General features: G+C 43.7%; 1 protein-coding gene across 1 annotated transcript; it reads right to left on the reverse strand.

Moving 5' to 3' along the window:
• tpo (thyroid peroxidase) lies at positions 1-25,423 on the reverse strand (the record flags this gene model as incomplete). The annotated part of the gene is made up of 11 exons (XM_084308497.1): positions 1-226; positions 1,401-1,638; positions 2,655-2,825; positions 7,562-7,820; positions 8,634-9,140; positions 10,286-10,486; positions 12,929-13,058; positions 15,687-15,804; positions 20,414-20,574; positions 20,679-20,772; positions 25,369-25,423. The coding sequence occupies 11 exons, from the start codon at positions 25,421-25,423 to the stop codon at positions 1-3; spliced, it is 2,160 nt and encodes a 719-aa protein (XP_084164623.1).
• Between the last annotated feature and the right edge of the window lie 230 nt (positions 25,424-25,653).

The following is a 25,653-nucleotide window of genomic DNA, read 5'->3' on the forward strand; positions in this document are numbered from 1 at the left end:
CTATGTAACAGGCCGAGCCCCGCTCTGCTCCTCTCTCCAAGCGTCCAGGTTCACCGCTGGGATCCGATCGCAGGGCAGGAAGTCAGCGGGGTACTTCCCCAGGCGGAGGGCGTCGAGCGGGACCCGTCTCACATCGCTGTTGTCACAGATGAGGCGGGACAGAGAGGAGCGGGACAGCTCTGCTCTCTGACGCTGCGTGAACACGCCTGCGGCTTCCCACCAGAATCTGAAGGACAAATAGACAATTATGTATGCATTTCCGTGCAATCAACACATTTCAGTTTAGCCTATAAAGATTAGGCTCAGACGTGGTATTGGAGACACTGTTAATCAGTGTTATCTGGTACCATCAGCAGCCTGAGGTTGAGGGTAAACATGGCATAATGTGAACATTACACACTCAATATACAAAACAACAAACAACTCCCACTCCTTTCATGACAAAAGCATAGGTTTCTGATCAGCGTTGGGCTTGGGGTACCGTTTTGAACATTTGAACCGATACCTGCACCAGTGTCCTGGGATTCGGTATCGGTACCCAACAGTACCTTTATTCGGTACTTAACTAAATGTTTAAATATCAACATTATCTGGCCATCATCAGTAAATATGATCAAACTCCTCTGAACTCATATTACACTCTTATACTAAACATGTAAAGGTACCGAAACTTGGTACCGATTGATTCTAGTGTGAATTGGTACTCGGCAGTACCGATGTAATTAGGTCTGTACCCTTCAGGGGAGTGCCATGGCTTCTCCATAGAGTGCGATTATACTTTTAGTCAGGAGAGTATCATGGTTTCTCCATAGAGCTCCATCACACTTTTAGTCAGGGGCCTGCCATGGCTTCTCCATAGAGTGCCATTATACTTTTAGTCAGGGGAGTGCATGCCATGGTTTCTCCATAGAGCTCCATTATACTTTCTTAGCACCGCAGCTCAACGCAGGTAGGGTATTACACGTGACTATTACTGATTTGCTCGAATACATTGTGTTTACAAACAAGAAACCTGTCAATATAAAAGCAATTCAAAATGGTGTATAAACATTTGTAGTTTTCATGAAATACGCCGATAGGTGAAAATGAGTCTCATTGATTTGACCTATTTAAATCCTCTTTGATCATGAAGATGCACAGTATATAGTGAGGAGGAGGAGACAATGTAAGGGTTTATGAGCCTAGATATAAAAAAGGGGTGTCACCCAATACTAGGAATATGTTCCTAATGTTTTGTACACTGTGTGTACATAGTGTGTACTGTAGCACGTTTGTGTGTGTGTGTGTGTGTGTGTGCGTGTGTGTGTGTGTGCGTGTGCGTGCGTGCGTGCGTGCGTGTGTGTGTGTGTGTGTGGGGGGGGGGGGGGGGGGGGTCGGGGGAGAGGTAACAAAAAACGTACCTATCCCCGTCACGAATCGCCTTCATCTGCTTCCCGATCAGACAGGAGAAGAGCGGGCCGGTCCGGGAGCCGGGCAGCATGTCCTCCACGAGTCCTCCCAGCCACACGTCGATGTTGTCAGGGTGTCCGTACAGCGTCAGGATCTTCTCAGCCACCTTCCCGTCCTTCACCGCGTCTCTGAAGTCACACTCCGTCTCGATCCTCTTCAGGCCACAGAAGACCCTCCAGTCGTTGTAACCTGACACAGGATTATAACACAATGACCGCTCGTCACAGACTCCTAGTGTGAGACTACAGAAAGAAGACGTTGATGTGCATCCGCCCTCTCTATAGTATATGGGACCAGGCTCTGAGCCAAAGCCTCTATGGGGTCAGGCTATGAGCCAAAGCCTCTATGAGGTCAGGCTATGAGCCAAAGCCTCTATGGGGTCAGGCTCTGATCCAAAAGCCTCCTCTATGGGGTCAGGCTCTGATCCAAAGCCTCTATGGGGTCAGGCTATGAGCCAAAGCCTCTATGGGGTCAGGCTATGAGCCAAAGCCTCTATGGGGTCAGGCTATGAGCCAAAGCCTCTATGGGGTCAGGCTCTGATCCAAAAGCCTCCTCTATGGGGTCAGGCTCTGATCCAAAGCCTCTATGGGGTCAGGCTATGAGCCAAAGCCTCTATGGGGTCAGGCTATGAGCCAAAGCCTCTATGGGGTCAGGCTCTGAGCCAAAGGCCTCCTCTATGGGGTCAGGCTCTCAGCCAAAGGCCTCCTCTATGGGGTCAGGCTCTGATCCAAAGGCCTCCTCTATGGGGTCAGGCTCTGAGCCAAAGGCCTCCTCTATGGGGTCAGGCTCTGAGCCAAAGGCCTCCTCTATGGGGTCAGGCTCTCAGCCAAAGGCCTCCTCTATGGGGTCAGGCTCTGATCCAAAGGCCTCCTGTATGGGACAAGGCTCTGATCCAAAGGCCTCCTCTATGGGGTCAGGCTCTGAGCCAAAGGCCTCCTCTATGGGGTCAGGCTCTGAGCCAAAGGCCTCCTGTATGGGACCAGGCTCTGAGCCAAAGGCCTCCTCTATGGGGTCAGGCTCTGAGCCAAAGGCCTCCTGTATGGGACCAGGCTCTGAGCCAAAGGCCTCCTCTATGGGGTCAGGCTCTGAGCCAAAGGCCTCCTCTATGGGGTCAGGCTCTGAGCCAAAGGCCTCCTCTATGGGGCCAGGCTCTGAGCCAAAGGCCTCCTCTATGGGGCCAGGCTCTGATCCTGGGTCAGTCTAACCTGGAAGGCCGTGGTCTCGTCCCCTCTGTAGGTTCAAGGACGCCAAGTCCATCATCTGTGGTATTTTCATCACAACCAGCCTCTCCGTCAGCTCCTCCACCAGCAGGTCGTCTGCACTCAGTGTTGCTGCCGCTGTCCCCAGCAGGCCTCTGAGCACAGGTTCAATTCCCCCTGAACACAAGAGGCACACAGGCCAGACTACTCAATACAATACAGTACAATACAATACAATACAATACAATACAATACAATACAATACAATACAATACAATAACAGACCTTAATATATATATATATATATGTGGTTTCAAAATGCAGTTCTTCTCATGGCATTGCACTGGCACATGAAAACCCAATCTACAGGGAGAGCTACTGCAGGGCTTTCCGTAAACAATGGTATAGTGTCACTATGACAACGCACCAGCGTCACTATGACAACGCACCAGCGTCACTATGACAACACATCAGCGCCACTATGACAACACACCAGTGCCACTATGACAACACACCAACGTCACTATGACAACACACCAACGTCACTATGACAACACCAACACGTTCGAACAGTTGCAGATAAAGATTAGGCTACACTAATATTATAGTGGAAGAAACTGATGAGTTATATTCATTAGAAAGTTGATTTCATTGATTTAGTTGGGCTGTGGCTTCTCCCTGGGCTGGGTCTGGGGCTGGAAAGTTGATTTAATAAAAGAAAAAAGACTCATTTAATAAGATTAATCAGTTTGAATCCCAAAAACAGGCTTCGGGGACAGCCTTACTATGACAACGCACCAGCGTCACTATGACAACGCACCAGCGTCACTATGACAACACACCAGCATCACTATAACAACACACCAGCGTCACTATGACAACACACCAGCGTCACTATGACAACACACCAGCGTCACTATAACAACACACCAGCGCCACTATAACAACACACCAGCGTCACTATGACAACACACCAGCATCACTATAACAACACACCAGCGTCACTATGACAACACACCAGCATCACTATAACAACGCACCAGCATCACTATAACAACACACCAGCGCCACTATAACAACGCACCAGCGCCACTATAACAACACACCAGCGTCACTATGACAACACACCAGCGCCACTATAACAACACACCAGCGTCACTATGACAACGCACCAGCGTCACTATGACAACGCACCAGCGTCACTATGACAACACACCAGCGCCACTATAACAACGCACCAGCGTCACTATAACAACACACCAGCATCACTATGACAACACACCAGCGCCACTATAACAACGCACCAGCGTCACTATAACAACACACCAGCATCACTATAACAACACACCAGCGTCACTATGACAACACACCAGCATCACTATAACAACGCACCAGCATCACTATAACAACACACCAGCGCCACTATAACAACGCACCAGCGCCACTATAACAACACACCAGCGTCACTATGACAACACACCAGCGCCACTATAACAACACACCAGCGTCACTATGACAACGCACCAGCGTCACTATGACAACGCACCAGCGTCACTATGACAACACACCAGCATCACTATAACAACGCACCAGCATCACTATAACAACACACCAGCGCCACTATAACAACGCACCAGCGCCACTATGACAACACACCAGCGCCACTATAACAACACACCAGCGCCACTATAACAACACACCAGCATCACTATGACAACACACCAGCGCCACTATAACAACGCACCAGCGCCACTATGACAACACACCAGCATCACTATAACAACACACCAGCGCCACTATAACAACGCACCAGCGCCACTATGACAACACACCAGCGCCACTATGACAACACACCAGCGCCACTATAACAACACACCAGCATCACTATGACAACACACCAGCGCCACTATAACAACGCACCAGCGTCACTATGACAACACACCAGCGTCACTATGACAACACACCAGCATCACTATAACAACACACCAGCGTCACTATGACAACGCACCAGCGCCACTATAACAACACACCAGCATCACTATGACAACGCACCAGCATCACTATAACAACACACCAGCATCACTATAACAACACATCAGCGCCACTATAACAACACACCAGCGCCACTATAACAACGCACCAGCATCACTATAACAACACATCAGCGCCACTATGACAACACACCAGCGTCACTATGACAACACACCAGCATCACTATGACAACACACCAGCGCCACTATAACAACGCACCAGCGTCACTATGACAACACACCAGCATCACTATAACAACACACCAGCGCCACTATAACAACACACCAGCGTCACTATGACAACGCACCAGCGTCACTATGACAACACACCAGCATCACTATAACAACACACCAGCGCCACTATAACAACACACCAGCGTCACTATAACAACACACCAGCATCACTATAACAACACACCAGCGCCACTATGACAACGCACCAGCGCCACTATAACAACACACCAGCGTCACTATGACAACACACCAGCATCACTATAACAACACACCAGCGTCACTATGACAACACACCAGCATCACTATAACAACACACCAGCGTCACTATGACAACACACCAGCATCACTATAACAACACACCAGCGCCACTATAACAACACACCAGCGTCACTATAACAACGCACCAGCGTCACTATGACAACGCACCAGCGCCACTATGACAACACACCAGCATCACTATAACAACACACCAGCGTCACTATGACAACACACCAGCGCCACTATAACAACGCACCAGCGCCACTATGACAACGCACCAGCGCCACTATGACAACGCACCAGCGTAACTATGACAACGCACCAGCGCCACTATGACAACGCACCAGCGTCACTATGACAACACACCAGCGCCACTATAACAACGCACCAGCGCCACTATGACAACGCACCAGCGTAACTATGACAACGCACCAGCGCCACTATGACAACACACCAGCGCCACTATAACAACACACCAGCGTCACTATGACAACACACCAGCGCCACTATAACAACACACCAGCATCACTATAACAACGCACCAGCGTCACTATAACAACACACCAGCGCCACTATAACAACACACCAGCGCCACTATAACAACACACCAGCGTCACTATGACAACGCACCAGCGTCACTATGACAACGCACCAGCGCCACTATGACAACGCACCAGCGCCACTATGACAACACACCAGCGTCACTATGACAACGCACCAGCGTCACTATGACAACACACCAGCGCCACTATAACAACGCACCAGCGCCACTATGACAACACACCAGCGTCACTATGACAACGCACCAGCGTCACTATGACAACGCACCAGCGTCACTATGACAACGCACCAGCGTCACTATAACAACACACCAGCGTCACTATGACAACACACCAGCGTCACTATGACAACACACCAGCGTTACTATGACAACACACCAGCGTCACTATGACAACACACCAGCATCACTATGACAACACACCAGCATCACTATGACAACACACCAGCATCACTATGACAACGCACCAGCGTCACTATGACAACGCACCAGCGTCACTATAACAACGCACCAGCGCCACTATGACAACGCACCAGCATCACTATGACAACACACCAGCATCACTATGACAACGCACCAGCGTCACTATAACAACGCACCAGCGTCACTATAACAACGCACCAGCGTCACTATGACAACGCACCAGCATCACTATGACAACACACCAGCATCACTATGACAACGCACCAGCGTCACTATAACAACGCACCAGCGTCACTATGACAACACACCAGCGCCACCATGTGTTTATTTTATAAATATTTTTAAACCACACAAGGCAAAGATGCACAACACATTTGAACACGAATAGAGCGACAACAATAACGTTTAGTAAGGTGACCCATTATTCCACATGGGTTACATAGCACTGACCTTCAGTTCAGTTCAGTTCAGTAATTTTTTATTTCGGGTTTTGGACACATAACAATGGTCATTACATAAATTGCCAAAGTTTTACCAGCTGCTATTGCAGCATTGTCCAATTGTCCGAAAAGGGCTAGGGAGAAGCACTAGGCTTGTCAGGCCCTACCCATGAAGAATTGCGTTTTGAATTTTTTACATTTACATACATAGTACATACATATAGTACACATTACAGTACACATTACAGTATAGTAGTACCTGCAGTATATAATAGTATATCGTATATATTAGTGTATACAACACATATATAATGTGATTTGAGATATATAGTACATGATATAATATAATATAGTACCATAATATAATAGTATATAGTGTATAATTAGAATATGATTATATAATGTAATATGATATAACGTACAATACAGTATCATGTTTTTTTTATATTTTTATTAAATGCAATTAAAGCTCTTCTTCCCTTCTGTACCTATTGAAAATAAAAAAAATTTTGTCTAGATTTGAATTGATTTATGTTTTCACAATATTTTTGTGAAAAAAATAGCCCATTCCACAGGGTGGCTCCGTAAGAGGAGATACACATTATTACTAGGGATGTCCGATATTATCGGCCTACCGATATAATCGGCCGATATTGGCATTAAAATGTAATATCGGAAATGATCGGTATTCAAATTTTAACATTTATTTAACCTTTATTTACCCAGGCAAGCAAGTAAGAACAAATTCTTATTTTATTTATTGTCAAAAGTATGTATAATGTTGTGTTAATTCCACAACGAGAGATATGTAATGTTAATTACCTGAAATTATTACGTTTTTTGGGGGGGAAACCCTGCATATATCAGTATCGGTTGATATCGGTATCGGAAATTAAGAGTTGGACAATATCGGTATATCGGATATCGGTAAAAAAGCCAATATCGAACATCCCTAATTATTACCTTTACCTTCTTTGACTATCCTCCAGGGACTGAACAGAGTGTGGTGCAGACTCAGGGAGGGGAAGCGCTCGTGTTCCTGGAGGTTCTCGTCGAGCCTCTGGAGGACGGACGGGATGGTGGCGTGGCCGAAGCGGAAGGCAGCGGTGGCGAACACATTGGAGGCCGAGGGGTCCACAGTCGGGTCGTAGCCCCCGTACGGGCCAATGTACCCGTCGAAAGACTCCGGGCCAATAATCTTTGGAACGTAATCCCTCATATTTATGATCTGGCGAGGGAATAGAGAGAGGAGGGGATCACAACGAAGCAGAGAAGACGCCTTTAGATATAAAACATTGCATTGGTAGTTTACCGCTGGTGTTTACCACTTGGTAGTTTAATGCTGCATGGTGTTTACCACATGGTCGTAGATCCCAACCACAACTTCCTGGGGTAAACTCAGAAACATCCGACTTTACAGGTTGACAAAGAGCAACCGAACACACAATTACATTGTTTACAAGTCCCTTGTTTTGTATTTGATTTGACAGCGTGAGAAACAGGAGCGTGAAGAGGGTCATTTGTGAGTCGGCAGCTCTGGGAAATATTTGACTTTTTATCTGAACCTATCTTACTTATTACTTTGAAAAAAAAGCTTTTGCATAGGAAAAATGGAAAACTGATTGATGAAGATTATGTAGTTAAAAAAGGTTTTGCATAGAAAACATAGTAAACCACAGGACCACAATGGAAATAAGCTCTGAGCCTTTTTGTGTATATCCTTGGCAGTATTCCAGACTGTGCTTCTGTCACATATATAAAAGCAATCAATCAATCAAACATGTATGAAGATAATGTACTTAAAATTGTGAAACCTGCCAACTTCAAGAGGACGTAATCAGCGGCAGTATACAGTAGCTGGACCACACACCACCTTAACATAACATATATAGAGGGTCAACTGATCGAGGACACATTTTTATACAAAAGTACATTTCACGTCAAATACTTTCCCTTTTACCAGAGTACTATTGTATCTGGGTATTTCTACTTCTACTCGAGTAAAGGAACTGTGTACTTCTTCCACAGGCGCTGATCCTACCTGATGCAGAGCTCCGATGATCTTGCGCGTCTCCTGGTACACCGTCTCTGCACTCCAGTGGCCGTTCAGGCCTTTCAGAGCTGCCGCCATGCGGTTGTGTTCCCTCAGCATCAGGGTGTGCAAGGCGGTCAGGGGCAAACCCTCACTGACCCGACTGTCTCCGGCGGAGAAACACTCCACCCGGGCCCCCAGCGGCTCCCCGGGGTCCTGCAGGCAACCCGACGGAGCCTCGGCCACGAAAGGCAGGTAGGCTCTGCCCCGCGAGTCCCGGAACTGCCCGTTAACGGCCAGTCGACCGTCGGGGCTCGACGGGTCGCGGAGGAGGGTCTGCATGTTGGCAGTGTGGCCGTACACGGTGGAGGCGTCCATGAACGACGTGACGGAGTTCATCTGCTGCCGCTGCAGAGCTTGTCTGATGTCTGAGCCGGAGCTGGTGAAGCAGGCGGGTGAGGAACGAGTGAAGGGCAGACAGCTTCGGCTGCCAGACAGCAGGTCATGTTTCTGCAGCTGAAAAGGAAATAATAAAGTTGCATGTAATAAATGATTTAGACACAAGGGACATACAGAACCAAGCATTTCACTGTAATGACTTTATACGTGAGAAATAAAAGCAAACTTGAAACTTGATAGGTAGTGGACAGGGATCTAGGGGTCTCTCTCACACACACACACACACACACACACACACACACACACACACACACACACACACACACACACACACACACACACACACACACACACACACACACACACACACACACACACACACACACACACAATCAGAGGAAATGAAAACACAGGATCAAAGTAACAAGTTATCAAAACCATCACAATAATTACAGCTTAATAAATGTATCCAATGTCGTTTTTGATCACTAGTTGCCACTATAGAGCACAGTAGGAGAAATGAGGTACGCGGGAAATTGTGTATCACGTGTTATATATATACACACAGTGTGGCTTGGTTCAGTGGGGGAGGTTCTTGTGTGAGCAGAACTGAAGAAACGGGACTAGCTAGAGATTTCACATCTAGTCAGTGTTGGTGACAACCCCACATTGCTAGAAAACAATGCAAACCACTAAAAAAGGCCATTTATAAGATAGATCCCCTTTAACATCGTTAATCCGGTATGGTTTGACCGTGAAGAGAGAGCAGACAACTGGACAGGTTCCAAGGGTGTTTAATATTAAAAAAAGTAGTTGGACAAGTGTGAGGTCAAAGACGAGGCCGGGTTCTCAGACGGTGCGTGGGATGATTGGCAATTAATTGACAATATATCTGCTGATCTTAACAGATAGACTGTGGGATTTCAGGATGAATGTGCTGCCTAGGCTGCCAATTATTTTTCGAACTCTGCCTCTCATGCCACCAAAAATATATTAAAATATATATATTTAAAAAGTTAGTTTGACAGGAAAGATTTGTAAGATACAAAGTTCTACAGTTATCTCAACAACAAGGAGGGTGGGGACTCCCTAACCTTGGGCACTAATGTTTGGCTCGTCAACTTGTCAGACGCACCATTCACTGAGGATAAAGCCATAAAAGAGACCCAGGGTAGATCGACACTACTCTTATAGCATGGAGAGAAGAAGAAAACCCCAGTGGATACAATGAAGACAGCGCCCCCCGCAGGCTACTGGTTTACCTGAATAGGAAAGCATGGATGCTCATTTTCACACGTGTCGGAACAGTTTGCCCCTCTCATGGAACCCGGTCTGTTGGTGCTTTGTGGGGTGAAGGTTATATCGTGGTCCATGTACTGACCCCACTCCACCAGCAGCTGAGAATACACCTCGTCTTCTCCTTTACAAGACGTCTGCAGTATCTTCTTACTGACCTCCCGTACCTGTCGACACAGTGGGATCAGTCTGCTCAGAAGAAGTGCAACGCCGTTCACCGAACGGGTGACTCACTTTGACCCTTTCAGGTCTCATACTGTGTTCAGAGTTTCAGAGCGTTACCATGACAACTTCCCAATGAGCCAGTGAGTTCTACATTTTCAAGAATTCCAAGATTGAAATCGGAGAAAACAGGGGGGGGGGGAGTGTTAGAGCTGAAAGGGTTAAATAAATGTCCTTTGTTTTCCACATGCATATGCAGTAACTTACGATGCATCAGTCAACGTTTTGTTTTTCATTATCTCAGATAATAAGATGATTGCATCTTAGCTGTTCGCTAATATACACTAGTTCGTACTTCCACAGTCCTAGCCATTTGTGACTGATTGTGGCAACTGATGAAATCCCCAATCAGTGATCCAAATGTAAAGAAATGTGTAGCCCCACCACCAAAATTAAAGGAACACTTTATATTTTGTATCTCAATTGCTCCCCCCGTGTTGCCTTCCAGAAGACATGTTTTTATCTTCATGCAACAGAGAATCCAAACACAAAGCTACATCAAAACATCTGTTTACAAACCCTCAAGCACATGGTGGTGCAGTATGATCCAAGTCTCATTTATGCAGTCGTATGCTCAGTACTTCCAAAAGGCATGCATTTTCGCTAAAGCTTTGCTATCGAAAACATCTCTGAATAAGTGCTGCCTTCAAGTGGAACTTGTGAGTTTGTGGTCTCGGCGTGGGAAGTCAAGTACACGACATGCTCGGTGTTCCAGTGGTTGAAGTCTTAAGGACACCGTTGCTAGGCAACTGGGCGACGGGCGGAAAATGACGACTTACAATGTTGTGAATATGTAAACATATGCTATTCACAGCAATTTAGTTGTTATGCCAATTCCCTTCCTGATCGTTGCGCGCATTGCCCTACTGCGGAGGGTGTACTAGTATAGACTATCACATGCTGCCCCACTGTCAGTCTGGGGAGGGTGTGTAGACTATCACATGCTGCCCCACTGTCAGTCTGGGGAGGGTGTGTAGACTATCACATGCTGACTGTCAGTCTGGGGAGGGTGTAGACCAGGGGTAGGCAACCCTAGGCACGCGGGGCATTTTCATAGGCACCCCTAGGGGGCAGCAAAGAAAATAAATAAAAAAAGTATAATTTTTTTTTTTTTTTTTTTTTATAAATGTTATAGTGAAATATTTTGCACTGTTGTCGCATTTATCTTGTTGAGATCCTCCCACAGGATCTTTTTACTACCACATATTTAATTGAGACCCTTTATTTGTTTATTATTTCAATTTAGCTGGAAATACATTGCTACATCATTCAGTAACATTTGCAGAGCCTTATAACAAAAACATTATTACGGTCACCATTGTGACCAGTGTGATTAATCAACACATTTTATTATTTATTTTTCTATTTCATTGAACATTGCACATGTTAAAAGCAATTGTTTTTACTCAAAATGTGAGTATTACCAAGTCAACTTGTGTTCTTAAAACAATGACAATAAACATAGTTTTATTAGGTTGAAATAATGTGGTTGTGTACTTATTTTTCTGTTAACTTATTATGGATTGAAAACTGAAAACCTTAATGCACAGTAACTGAACTCAATATTTTTAAGTTCTGGTAACTTATTATTATTTATTTTTTTACAGTGTAGTCTTGCGATCAATCAAAACGTATTTACACATATACCTCATTACCTCCATTCACATCCTGGTGTTCTCCTGGTGTTCTCCATTAGGCCTGTAGGTGGAGCTATGACAGCACACGTACAGTACACACACCGATGGTGTGTGATGTGTCCAAAAATGAATGGGCAAATGTGAGTGAAATGGTCGCACTGTATGCAGCTGTTTGTCTGCATTGCATCCCCCCCCCTCCCAACTCAGATTTAGGGTTGATACAACCATCATAATAATATTGTTAATAATAACAATAACAATGATGTAATAATGTAAAAAACTATCATTAAAAATACCTGATTATGAGAAAAAAAAATTACGATGCATGGAATATTGTTGAGGCACACTAGTTACAACTATATTTCAAACAGGCACTCCATGTCAAAAAGGTTGCTGACCCCTGGTGTAGACTATCACATCCCTCCTCCGATACATGTGGAGTCGCCAGCCGCTTCTTTTCACCTGACAGCGGGGAGTTTCACTGGGGGAACGTAACGCATGCGGACGTTCACGCTATTTCCCCCAGACCCCCTCCCTGCTGAACAGACCAGTAGGATTCGCTGTTTGCAAGGACCAGGACTCATACCCCACCCACGAACACTGACAATTGTGTTCGTAGGGACGACTGACCAAACTGGAGTTACCGCTGACAGCTGGGATTCAAACCAAAGAGTCTCTGCAGGTGGTAGGATAGTGCTTAGACCTCTACGCTGCCCAGCCCGCCCCCAAGTGGAAATGTTTGTACTTTACTGGGGGAAGTGGGAAACCGTTATGGAGGCGTCCGTGGTTCCAGCCCTTGGGTTGTCTCGCTTCATCTTCGTATTCAGCAGGAAGCAATCTGACCAGGGCCGTGTTGGAGGCTCCCCACAGAGGATTCTGCCTTAAAACATTGGTTACACTTATAATAACACTTTGAAATCATAACGTTTTAGTTATAATATAGTTATGATCATGCATTAGACAGGTATTCTACTCAAATAGAGTTCATAATAAAAGGTAGAGACTAGACTACTCGTTCTTTCTCGTTCACAATTTTTTCCCAATATTTTTATGATGATGCTCAGAAGGATTTGTGCTGTTTTTACTTGACTAAATGTAAGTAATCAGAGTCGTGCCTCCAAGAGGAGTGAACCATGAAAACGACATGATTTTGAGTGGACTGGACCTTTAATCCATGTCTGAAGGGGACATTTCCTTTTAAAACCTTGAACCTAATATAAGCTCTACGGTGACCTAAAGGTAGAGGCCCACCAGTAACCAAAAGGTTGTTTGGCCACTGGTTCGATCACCGACACGGGTGTATTCCCACTGTGTGCTGGCAACTGGAGGGTAATTGGCATTACATCTATGGTGCCCACCATCTCTGCCTAAGTGCCTTTGCGCATGGCACTAACCGTTAACCCCTAATGGCCCCTAACCCCTGAAAAACAGAAGTACACAGCTGTGAATGAACACAAAATGAGAGCAACACAGCATCCCGCACAAATTTTGGTTTATCTTGATTATCTTGTTTTCATGATTGTGGGAAGACAACAATTGTACTTGAAATTGAAACTCGATTAGTCGCCCAGCCCTATTATGTATTATGTGTATCTGAAGGGATATGCAGAAAGAGAGACATTTACAGAATTACGTGCTGTAATAACTAATATCCTTCTTGTACTCACAAAATCAGTAGCCTAGTTTACACTACAAGGCTAAACTAAGACTAAATCATTCATTTCAGTTTCACCCAAAATGCAACAAGTTACTATTAGAGATACTTAGTTACATGGAATTATTACAGTCCGACAGTACATATTAATATGCTCCACTAAATTCAGGAAGAACAGGAAGAAGCAAATTCTTATTTGTACCTGCCCCTACACACATACACTACACTGATAGACTAAGTGCAATGTTTACCAAACCAAACATAATGTACATACTTATTTAGCAGAAATGGAAACATCAACACAATTAAATTAACATCAGTTAAATTGCATATTTAGGTTAATTCATTTATACACACACACACACACACACACACACACACACACACACACACACACACACACGCACACACACACACCTATATATTTATATAATGTATTCTATATTATACTTCTATATACTATATAATTGTATTATTTTTATTTTATTATAATATAACTAAATCATACTATTTATACACTATATTGGTATACAGTAGTATACAATATTTTAATATATTATTATTATATGTTACGCTGCTATATACTATATTACTATACTCCTACTAGCCTATACTCTAATGATATGCTATATTATTGCAGTGACTGTTCTACGTGCACCACCGAGGCCATGGATCAGCTTCTTACCGTCTTCTGTCCGTGGTCTGTCAACGTGGTTTCATTGCTGGGTTAAGTACTTCTATTCTATTCACTTAATATGCTTACTTCATATATCTTTTCTATTCACATATATGCTTACCACTTGTATCTATTGCTATGTCCGCCCATTACAATCACGCAAGCTGTCTAACGCCTGTCCCGTCTCCCTGTCTACCTGTCTCCCTGTCTCCCTGTCTCCCTGTGAGTTGCTGTCCCGGAGTGATGACCGGAGTGTCGGACGTCCCGTGATGAAGGCCGGGAGGATGCGACGGGGAGGTTGCGACCCTCTCTGGGCCGCCCCCTGTCTCCCTGTCTCCGGCTGTCCCTGAGCAATGACCGGAGTGTTGAACGTCCCGTGATTAAGACGGGGAGGACGCGACCCTCTTTGCGCCGCCCCTGTGCCTCAAATAGATCCGCTATCAGCTCTATCGTTAATCTTTCTAAATGTTCAGTTGCTATCGTTATCAGCTCTATCTTAAATGTTTCTAAATGTTCAGTTGCTATTGCATGCACTCATCTGTGTTTCACTACACACATGAGTGCATGCTTACCAACTGTCAGTCTGCAACACTACTATCACCGACATCTAAGAAGGGAGATCCCCCCTTGAACGGCCCTTCTAAGGTTTCTCTCCTCCACATTGCCTGTGGTGCATTTTTTCCTATTGCTAGGTTTTAGTGAGTTTTTCCTTACCTTCGCGTGGAGGGTCGCGTCTGGGAGTTTTCGCATTGCATTCATTTATTTTGCATTTATTTAAAATTTGTTGGACCTTATGGTGTTCTTGTTTTGTTTCTTGACTTATTGTGATGTTTCTTCTTGACTTGTTTAAAGAAGATGTGTCCGGCCCATGGGGACATTAACGTGTGTTGTCGGGCCTTACAAATAAATTTGATTTGATTTGATTTGATTTGATTTAAAAACAGCTGGTAAAATGCATATTTCGAGGGAAATGTATCATTTTATTTTAGATCAATCAATTTATCTACACATCATAATTGTATGGAAGTATTGGACGCCATTCAAAATGAATATTATGCATGTCATATTAGCTGACATATTACAAATATTATTTTTAGATAGTTTATTTTTTTAAATAATAAAAACACAAGCACACAAGAAACATGAGAACACTGTGGTGAACGTGATGCCGGCTCTACCTGTTATTGCAGAGGCCAGATATGGAGCGGTACTTGTCCGACGGGGGACAGGCGGCTGTGGGTCGGGGACAACCTGACAGCTCTGCTAGCAGCTCCACGTCGCCCCACGACAGCAGCTCTGGGGAGGAGACATTGGGCCTCATTCACCAACAGACTTAACCTCTTAAGCCCGGAGCCCTATTTTCTGAAAATCCGCCTAAAATACATACCTAAGTAAATGGAATATTGCTCCACTTCTACAAGGTCCATTTGCATGTTATTGGTATCTAGGGACTATGGACCTCAGTGAATGTATTCCCAGTGTCAGAAACATATGAATTATGATTTTTCTTTGCATCTTTGACAGTGAATAACACCATGCTAAGAATTACCAGACATGAAAAACTGCCACTGGGCTCATTCAGTACCTTCTTGAGATCACGTGTACAAACGATCTAAGGAAATGAATGAAGGGAAGATGATTAAACAGAAGGTTTTGTAGATACAGTACTGAATTATCCCATCTGGAACAATGCAATTTGAAATATTATTATAGAATAAAGAATAGCTAACTGCGCTCCAATATATGCCAATAACGTTCAGTTTTGTGGTATATAATCCAGAGTAATAAGAAAAATAAAAAAATAATAATCAGGAAGTCATTTGCTTGCAAAAAGCTTGAAGCCTTTGGGAAGTGTAGTTTTGAAAAATTCCAACGCTCTGGATGTCCTCTTCTCAAAATGACAAAAAATTACTAGATTCACAGCGGCCGGTAATTCAAAATGGCAGATTTCCGCAATGACAACAACACATTTTTTAAAACAATCTCGGAAAAAATTACATTTTACATTTACAGTCATGCCTCAAGAAGCATTGTGATGTCTGAAAATTGTGGCCAGGTCTTGATCTCAAGTGACTACCTGGTAAAATAAAGGTTAAATAAAAATAAAATAAAATACCGCCTTGTTGCACGCTCCTGGCCACCTGCCTCAGCGCACACATGCGTGGTACTGTGTATAGCCTACGTGCATAATGAATGAACAGTAGGCTTATATGATTCGACTTACTTGTTTTATTAGGAGATCGCAGATACTGTATGCACTGCCCTATAGTAGTAAAGGCGCTGATATACCTAAAAACACGTACACGCACACGGCTGCAGACACGGCTGCGCACATGGCTCTGTTTATAGTACATTTCTGGTGTCTGTAAGCGTATGTGATTTACGTCACACATACCCACGTGCACCCGCGGACGTGGAAACTACAATTTGGCCTTAAGGCTTCCACAGAGCGAAGCTCAAATTGTCCTAACGCGCGGACGTCCGCGTCGCGCACTGGTGTCCGACAAAAGACTGCTTGGTGTGTTGGTTGACATCGACCTGTAGGAAATTGGTATGCGGTGGTACGCTTGACTATGAAACCTCAAACGACTGCGGTCATGCCGCGCAGAGTCCGGTCCGCTCACAGTACGCCCGACTTTGTGGGGGCCTTTGCTACTATAGGACAGCGCATACAGCATTTGCTATCTCCTAATAAAACAAGTAATTTGAATAATGTAAGCTTACTGTTCATTCATTACGCACATACTAGGGCTAGGCTATACAGTACGCACATGTATGTGCGCTGAGGCAGGTGGCCAGTGGCGCGCATCAAGATGCTATAAATAAGGAATATGAATACAGTCTATAAAACAAGTCATTAGAATAATATAAGCCTACTGTTCATTCAGTACACATGTAGGCTATACAGTATGTGTGTGTGTGTGTACGCTGAGGCAGGTGGCCTCATAAATATGGAATATTAAGGGGAGACACTACAGGTGAATAGGGTAAAATAATTAACTAATAGATATCACAATGAAAATTCCCCAGTTGATTACTTATATTAAGACAAGACTTTTTTGTATTACAAGTTTTCTGAAATTGTATGTTTAAATATGAAAATGAGGCATTATCTACTTAAATATGCACTAATTTGCATATAATTCCAGGACAGAAATCTGAACATTGGATAAAGCCATTTTCAAAATTATAGTTTCATTTTGTTGACATATTAGAGCCAAAGGTTATTACAGAGGGGATTTTGGATATCTCTTTTTATCACTCCATAAATCAGAAAATACTCCATTCAGTAAATTTTTATGGTAAAATTCCATATTTCGCCATGTTTTTAGGAATAAAATGTGATATAAATCAGGGTATGAATGCAATATCAACAAACCCTTCTGTAAATACCTTCAGAACATAGATATGAATAGAACTGGAAGGTTTGGTGTATGTGAGTGCTACTGAAGTGGAGATTTCTGGCTCAGAGTATGAGGAAAAACTCTTAAAACTCATTTTTGGGAAAAACGCCTTCAAAGTTCTGTATTGTAAAATGCCATACTTTTTTTTTGAAACAGATATTTACAAACACAATATCTAATCAAACCATTAGTAATAGACAACCTAAACACATGCCTGATAACTGAATAATAATAATAATAATAATGATGTTATTGAACTGAACAGAACTACACACAGGCTACAAACAGTGTAGTACCCCCTAATAGGCAAAAAATATTTAAATAGATATCACTATGAAACTTTCCCAGTTTGTTATGTACATATAAACGAAGAAAAAATATATTGCAAGTTTTCTGAAATGTATGTTTATATATGCAAATGAGGCACTTTTCCATTAAATATGTGCACATTTATGGATGCAATAAGGCAAAATGAAGTAAAATAAACAACTAAATGTGTGTTATTGACGTTTTATTGTCATTAGTTTCATAGAAGACATGTTTAGGAAGCAAAATATAACAAAATCTCAAAATCAACAAAAAAAGTATATTTGCCTATTCACCTGCAGTGTCTCGCCTTAATACAGTCTATTCCACTATAGCTATAGTGTGCTGTATGATGACAATACATTTGAATCTAATCAAATTTTGATCCGTCGCAAATCGCTTTTGTGCTACCTGTTGAATACAGGGATCAGCACATCACAGATGCAATGCTGACCCTCTCACTTCCGTTTTGCACATAGCCCTGGCCTTATAAGGAGCTGGCGGGACGTGTCTGTATGCAAATCCAGGTGTACGAGAACACGCTTCCAGTTTGAGAATGAGTGACGTACTTCATTCAGGGGATCGCAGCTGAGATCATTTTGGCAACTTAAGAAAACCTCTCCGGGGGATTCCGGGGGAAACTGTCGTATAGGTTTTCTCTTACAAACTTCCAACAAGGTTGTCGTACGAGGAAACTTACAACAATGTTGGTGAATGAGGTCCATTGTGAAGTTAACAACATGCAAAGTAGTCTGAAAGAGACACTGTCATTTGGATCATGTACAGTACCTGAGCTTCTGGTACACCATGAATATGTGAGAATATCAACCATTCGAAAGGGATCGTCATCAGTGTTTCATTTCTAATAAAACTTAATTTTTTACAGTTGTTTGTAGAGATGGCAGGTTGGCCCAAACCTCACGCAACATATCCCATAAAATGGGATCAGTATAGAAATACTAATGTAAACCATACATCAAAACCACAGGGATACTGAAGTGATTCCCCATGAACCTCTTGTGACTAAAGTAGTATTGCTGTGGCATATCTCTTTAGTGAGATATTAAGAAAACGAAGGGAACTGAGTCACACTTGGTGGGAGCCGTTATTTTTATTGTTCGTTGTGCCCATTTCACCGCCTGCCCTGAATCCATTCTCCTTTACGTGAACACACGTGGATCTTGTTGTTATGAATCTAAATGCTGCGTGCACTTTATTGTTCATGTCAAAAGTTGTTATGAATCTGGTCAATTCGAACGGGAATGGATTTTGGCCACCGGTACAATCTCATTTCCCTTTCTGCCTTCTATAACGCGATAAGGATATGAGCAGTTTTCTTTTTTACTATAAGAACAAATCGGGGACAGGATATGGTCGAGGACTTGTCACCTTAATATAGACCTATATTTTTTCATTCAAACTTTGGTGGAAGCTTAATTAATATAACATTCACGTTGGATATCATTCTTAATTTTTTATTTTTTTATTGATCTTTTCCCCCCTCCTTTTTCCTCTGATTTTCTCCCATCCCAATGTTAGTCGTTATGCCAATTCCCAATCCCCTTCCTGGTCGCTGCGCACTTACCCCCCACAGTCGGTCTGGGAGAGTGGAGGCTATCACGTGCTTCCTCCGACACACGTCCAGCCAATCAACCGCTTCTTTTCACCTGGCAGCGCGGACTCTCACTGAGAGCGTGTAATGTGTGGAAGGATCACACTACCCCCCTTAGATCCTATCCGCGCTGAGCAGGCGCCCCGACCGAACTGTAGGAGTCACTGTTTACAACGACTCGGACCCACCCCGCCAGCTTTCCCACCCTCTAATACAGCCAATTGTATTGTAAGCGCTCTGAGATTCTCGCGAATGTGGAGCGCGGTACAAATCTAATCCATTATTATTATTATTATTATAGTGTGAACGGCCAGCCAAGCTGGTGACAACGCCACCTGACCGCCTATCATTCTTACATTTTAACGATTTGAGGCTTTGTGTCCACGGGCTTTAAGTATCTAACTTTGAATCCGATCCAAATCTATTCTGAGGATAAACAAAATATTCGAATTTAAGATTCTGACCAAAGTACCCCCCCCCCCCCCAAAAGAAAAGCTGTAATTCCCATCACTAATGGAGATAAAAGGAAAGTACTAAGACATGCTTTGAAACGTTGTGAAATGAAACTCTCCCACACCGGTACCTGACATCGGGAGCTCCCTCGTGTATCTCCGGGACGCTCTGGCCTTTAAGACGTGCAGAGTTGTTTGGAAGACCTCCGCAGACCTGGAAACCTCCCGGGTCTCCGTCTCGGCCTGCCGGAGGAAGGTGAACGTGTGCACCGGGGGGCTGGAGGCGCCTTGTCTGAGAGATGACAGGAGAATGTTGCTTCCCTCTTTCCCTTCTCAAAACCTCCTTTCACTCAGAGCACAGGCAGGATGATAACTGCTGTAGGATGAGGTCATTACCGTTGCCTGGTGTGGACCGAGGCTTTGTCTACTATTTGAAGGCTTTCTTGATACGCGGAGATCAGCAGCTCCTTGATGTTTGGCGTACGAGTAACTGGAACACATAGCATACAACAACAAAATGTAAACAAAGTGAAATACCAGGAGGAGCACTTTTGATGCCATTACAGATTCTACCTTGAATATGGCTATGTTCACACTGCAGGCAAAAGGCCTGAATCAGATTATTTTTTGCTCATACTGTATGTGACTCAGATCTGTTTTTTTTCATGACAGTGTGAACAGTACAAATCACATTGAATCTGATCTTTTCAATTTTGCTTTGGGCCACTTTCATATGTGGTCCTAAATCAGATACAGGTCAGATTTTTTGCAATGCAACCTCAGTCTGATCTGTGATGGAGGTGGTCAGTGGAGGTACGGTGAGGTGTTTACCTTATACATATGTGGGGTGATATTTCTGTACAAGCTAAACTTGAGGGGACGTATCATAACTGGTCTGTGTTTGAAAGGATATTGAGAGAAGAAACGTCTCTCTTTCACCTCCTCCCCTCCATTATCATCTGCTCATGAGAAACGTCTCTCCTTCACCTCCTCGTTCCCATTATCACCTGCTCATGAAACATCTCTATTTCTCCTCCTCCTCGATCCTATTATCATCTGCTCATGAAATGTCTCTTTCTCCTCCTCCTCGCTCCCATTACCACCTGCTCATGAAATGTCTCTTTCTCCTCCTCCTCGCCCCCATTACCACCTGCTCATGAAATGTCTCTTTCTCCTCCTCCTCGCCCCCATTACCACCTGCTCATGAGAAACGTCTCTCTTTCATCTTATCATCTAGTTCTACAGTATGCCTTACTATAGGGTATTTATACCTGTATCATTTACATTTAGTCATTTAGTTGACTAAGTTCTGTACGACAAGTCATCAGGAAGGGCACAACTCTATCAGCTGAGTAACAATGTTCATCAAAATGTTGAGTCCTACAGTGTAGGTTAGTATATTAGGACAAGTGCAGGACAGTAAGGTTAGTTAGTGTTATAATTATTATAATTTTTTTTTTTATTATTTCAGACGATGGTTGAAGAAGTGTGTCTTTAGTCGACGGCTCAAAGATTGGACGGGTTTCGGCTGTCCTAACTGTGGTGGGAAGTTCGTTCCACCATTGTGGGGAAAGGACTGAGAATTGGCGGCTTCTCTTTGATGACCCTCCCGGAGCTCGGATAGGAGTAGGTCTGAGGCAGCCAGAAGATGCAGAGCGTAGGGGTCTTGAGGGTGTGGAGACCATTGACCGGAGGTAGGCGGGAGCGGTTCCCTTTGCCGCACGATATGCCAGGTCGAGGGCCTTGAAGCAGATTTGTGCGGCAATGGGGAGCCAGTGCAGTTCCCTAAGAAATGGGGTGACATGGGCTGACTTCGGTAGATTTGAGATCAGGCGGGCCGCTGCGTTCTGAATGAGTTGAAGAGGCTTGGTGGCAGTGGTCGGAAGGCCAGCAAGCAGTGCATTGCAGTAGTCGAGGCGGGAGATGACTGTTGATTGGACGAGGAGTTGGGTGGCTTCTTTTGTCAGGAAGGGGCGGATCCTTCTGATGTTGCTTAGGAGGAATCTGCAGGTTCTGGTTGTTGCAGCAATGTGAGCGGAGAAGTTCAACTGGTCGTCAAGGACAACACCAAGGTTCTTGGCAGTTGGGGACACGGTCACAGCAACATTCTCGACTGTGATGGAAAGGTCATTCAGGGGGGAGGATTTGGCCCGCAGGTCAATATAAAGTTTGCCAATAGGGATGTATCAGTAGTATTGGCAGTGGTAGTAGTCGTAATAGTAATCCAGTATATTTGATTTTTTTCTAAAAAAATAAACCAGTTCAACACAGGTAACCACTTTTGCTTAATTTCTTTGATGGCTCAAATGTATGCTCTAGCTCAGTGGTTCCCAAACCTCTCCTCGAGGCACCCCAGCCGTTCCATGTATTTGTTAAATTCCACCACCAGCACACCCGATTCAACTAATAAAGGGCTAGTTAAGTTGAATCAGTTGTGCTGGTGGTGGAATTTAACAAATACATTGAAGGGCTGGGGTGCTTCGAGGAGAGGATTGGGAAGCACTGCTCTAGTCGATTTTGTGTTTTGAGCACAAAGTTCATCATAGATCTAGCCTCTTTATTTTGCTCTCAAAGTGCACCAGATTGATTCATTTAACTTTAAAATGTACACACACAAAAATCGGGGGAGCATGCCCCCGGACGCCCCTATAGGGGCAGAGGTTCACCCACCACAGTCTCACAAAATCCTGTGGGAAACACTGTACCAACTTCATTCCATTGCACTTTGCATTTGTACTTGTGCAGTGACAATATATTTAATCTAATCTAAGCCTCCGCATTACATGTTCAACAAAATTTTACATGTTCCAAAATAAATGTAAAATAAATAAATGCAACACTCCCAGACATACCCCAGCGGAGGTAAAGAAAAACTCACTAAAAACCTAGCAATAGGAACAAAGCACCACAGGCAATGTGGAGGAGAGAAACCTTAGAAGGGCTGTTCAAGGGGGGATCCCCCTTCTCCGTATGCTGCCCACAGAAGCTCTGGCACGATACACACATTCCAGTGTTTTTGCTCTTGCATTCACATTAACTAATGGAGGTCGGAATTATATGGTAAACTTAAAAGGGACCTGCATTGCTATTCCTTGCACTATTTAGGCAACTTTACACAATTCCTGTGAGTCTATGGAAGACATCTGTAAGTTTTTTTTCAAAAAATGTCATTGTTTTATATTTCTAATGGAGTACTCAAAAGCATAATTTTTCAGCCATTTTTCAGGATTTCAGGCTGTTATTGGATGGGCTCTGCCCATAAGCGCTTTGATTGACAGTCACCCACACAGCGTGATACATACAGTATGCTCCGACGAGGGAGAGAGATGACGCACACACATTTTTACACACACTTCTGCACGGTCCCGCCGGTCCCTCTCTCTCTCCCTCTCTATCTCTCTCTCTCCCTCTCTCTCGCTCGCTCGTTCTCTGCCTGTCAAAACCTGTTTGAGGAAGTGTCGGGTTACACTATGCTCTACAGTCTACAACCATAGAGGGGGCGTTACTGCAGATCAGCTACTTGCTACGTCGCATTGCGAGTCAAATCAGAACAGCTTAGTTGAGTGAGGGCAGATCTTGTGAACTCGAGAGAGACTATAGACTGATGAGTCAATATGATAATTAACGACACAGACCACATTGATATAATCCCCAATTGCTAGGTAACACTGGAAAAGGCCATTTATAATGCATGGGACCTTTAAATCTGATTGTGTCACAAACTGTGCGACACCACTTTTTCAAACAATACTAGTAGCAGTCAGTCTGAGCTGTGGTCTACTCAGAATACTGCACATGACACTAGACCTAAGTGGTGTGTTTCTTTGCTTTGTTTGCGTGTGAAATGTGAGTGCCTTCAGTATCTGCAGAAAGATTGGGCTGTTTGTCTGTGAGGTATCTACCTCTAACTCATTTGACTACAATTATTGTTATGATTCTGCCATTTCATCATAAAAGCATTGATGAAGCAAGATAAATTATGGGTAAATTATGCCAAAAAAACAAGGATAATCAAAATATAATGAAAAAAGTATTTAATTCTTTCTCTGTCCACTCAAATATGATCTGAGATGTTATACTGGAGTCTAATACAGATGTGATTGGTGAGAGGATATACTGTAGTAGTAGCCTATATCTTTAGAAATCCCATTAATCCATTATAGTTCTTTGGTGACCATGGCAACAAAAGCACATCAATGTAATTTGGAATTGACTAATGTTACTGTACATTTAAAATGTCATTATTAAAAACAACATATTCAAAAGTAAGTACTTACAGTTGAGATGACTGACTTGAATGAGGCAGCATATAATTCCACAGCTAAGTACGTTGAAATAATCAGCCATGACTACTAAGTATTGTAAAGCAAACTAGTCTAATGATTTTCATTGACTCCAAAGTACGCTACTGTCCATCCCGCGACTTGCGTCTGCTACTTGTATATTCTGAGAATGTCATTTGTCCATTAGCAAGCTCGAGTGAACCGGCCCCTTGTGTTTTCACAGTTGACCGTGTCAGAGACTCCAGTCTCTCTTATACTCAGTTGACTGATTTGAAAGAGCACTTAAACTTACCTCAAATCCCCTCGGCTTTCTGTGATGTCACAACGACTCTTCACATGTCCTTGAATAATCCATAATAATCAGCCATAAATGATGGTAGGCCTAATCATATAATACTGATATCATAATGGCTTTTATAGAAGCACTTTACAGAAAAGGAAACCATTAAAATCAAAACAAAGAAACAAAAGAAAAGATATATACATTTCGATACTGAGTTTAAAAAAGGAATGGGATCATACAGTAGATGAGCCGATTTGAAGAGGCGTGTTTTGATGACTTTCAAGAAAAAATAAATAACGCGCATCCTCCGTTTGTTGGTGCTGAGCCCAACTGTAAAAACAGTAATACATAAGAACAAAGCGGGGCTCACAACTCACTTGTAGTTCTAAGGTGATTTAGGAAGACCGGTAAGGTCGAAACGTCGCATCTACTGCCTTTTTTTGTCTATTAAATCACCTTGCGAGCCCCGCTTTGTTCTTGATGACTTTCAAGCTCATATCATGTGAGCTGCTATGCTGACGTGTGAACACTGGGTCGGCCGATAGCATGTAGGGCATCACTGTCAGCCTCAGCATCTCACTGTCATACATACACTGTCTGTCAGCCTCAGCATCACTGTCATACATACACTGTCTGTCAGCCTCAGCATCACTGTCATACATACACTGTCTGTCAGCCTCAGCATCACTGTCATACATACACTGTCTGTCAGCCTCAGCATCACTGTCATACATACACTGTCTGTCAGCCTCAGCATCACTGTCATACATACACTGTCTGTCAGCCTCAGCATCACTGTCATACA

Source organism: Notolepis coatsorum, assembly GCF_963971535.1.
Source record: "Notolepis coatsorum genome assembly, chromosome: 2".
NCBI classification, from domain to species: Eukaryota; Metazoa; Chordata; class Actinopteri; order Aulopiformes; family Paralepididae; genus Notolepis; species Notolepis coatsorum.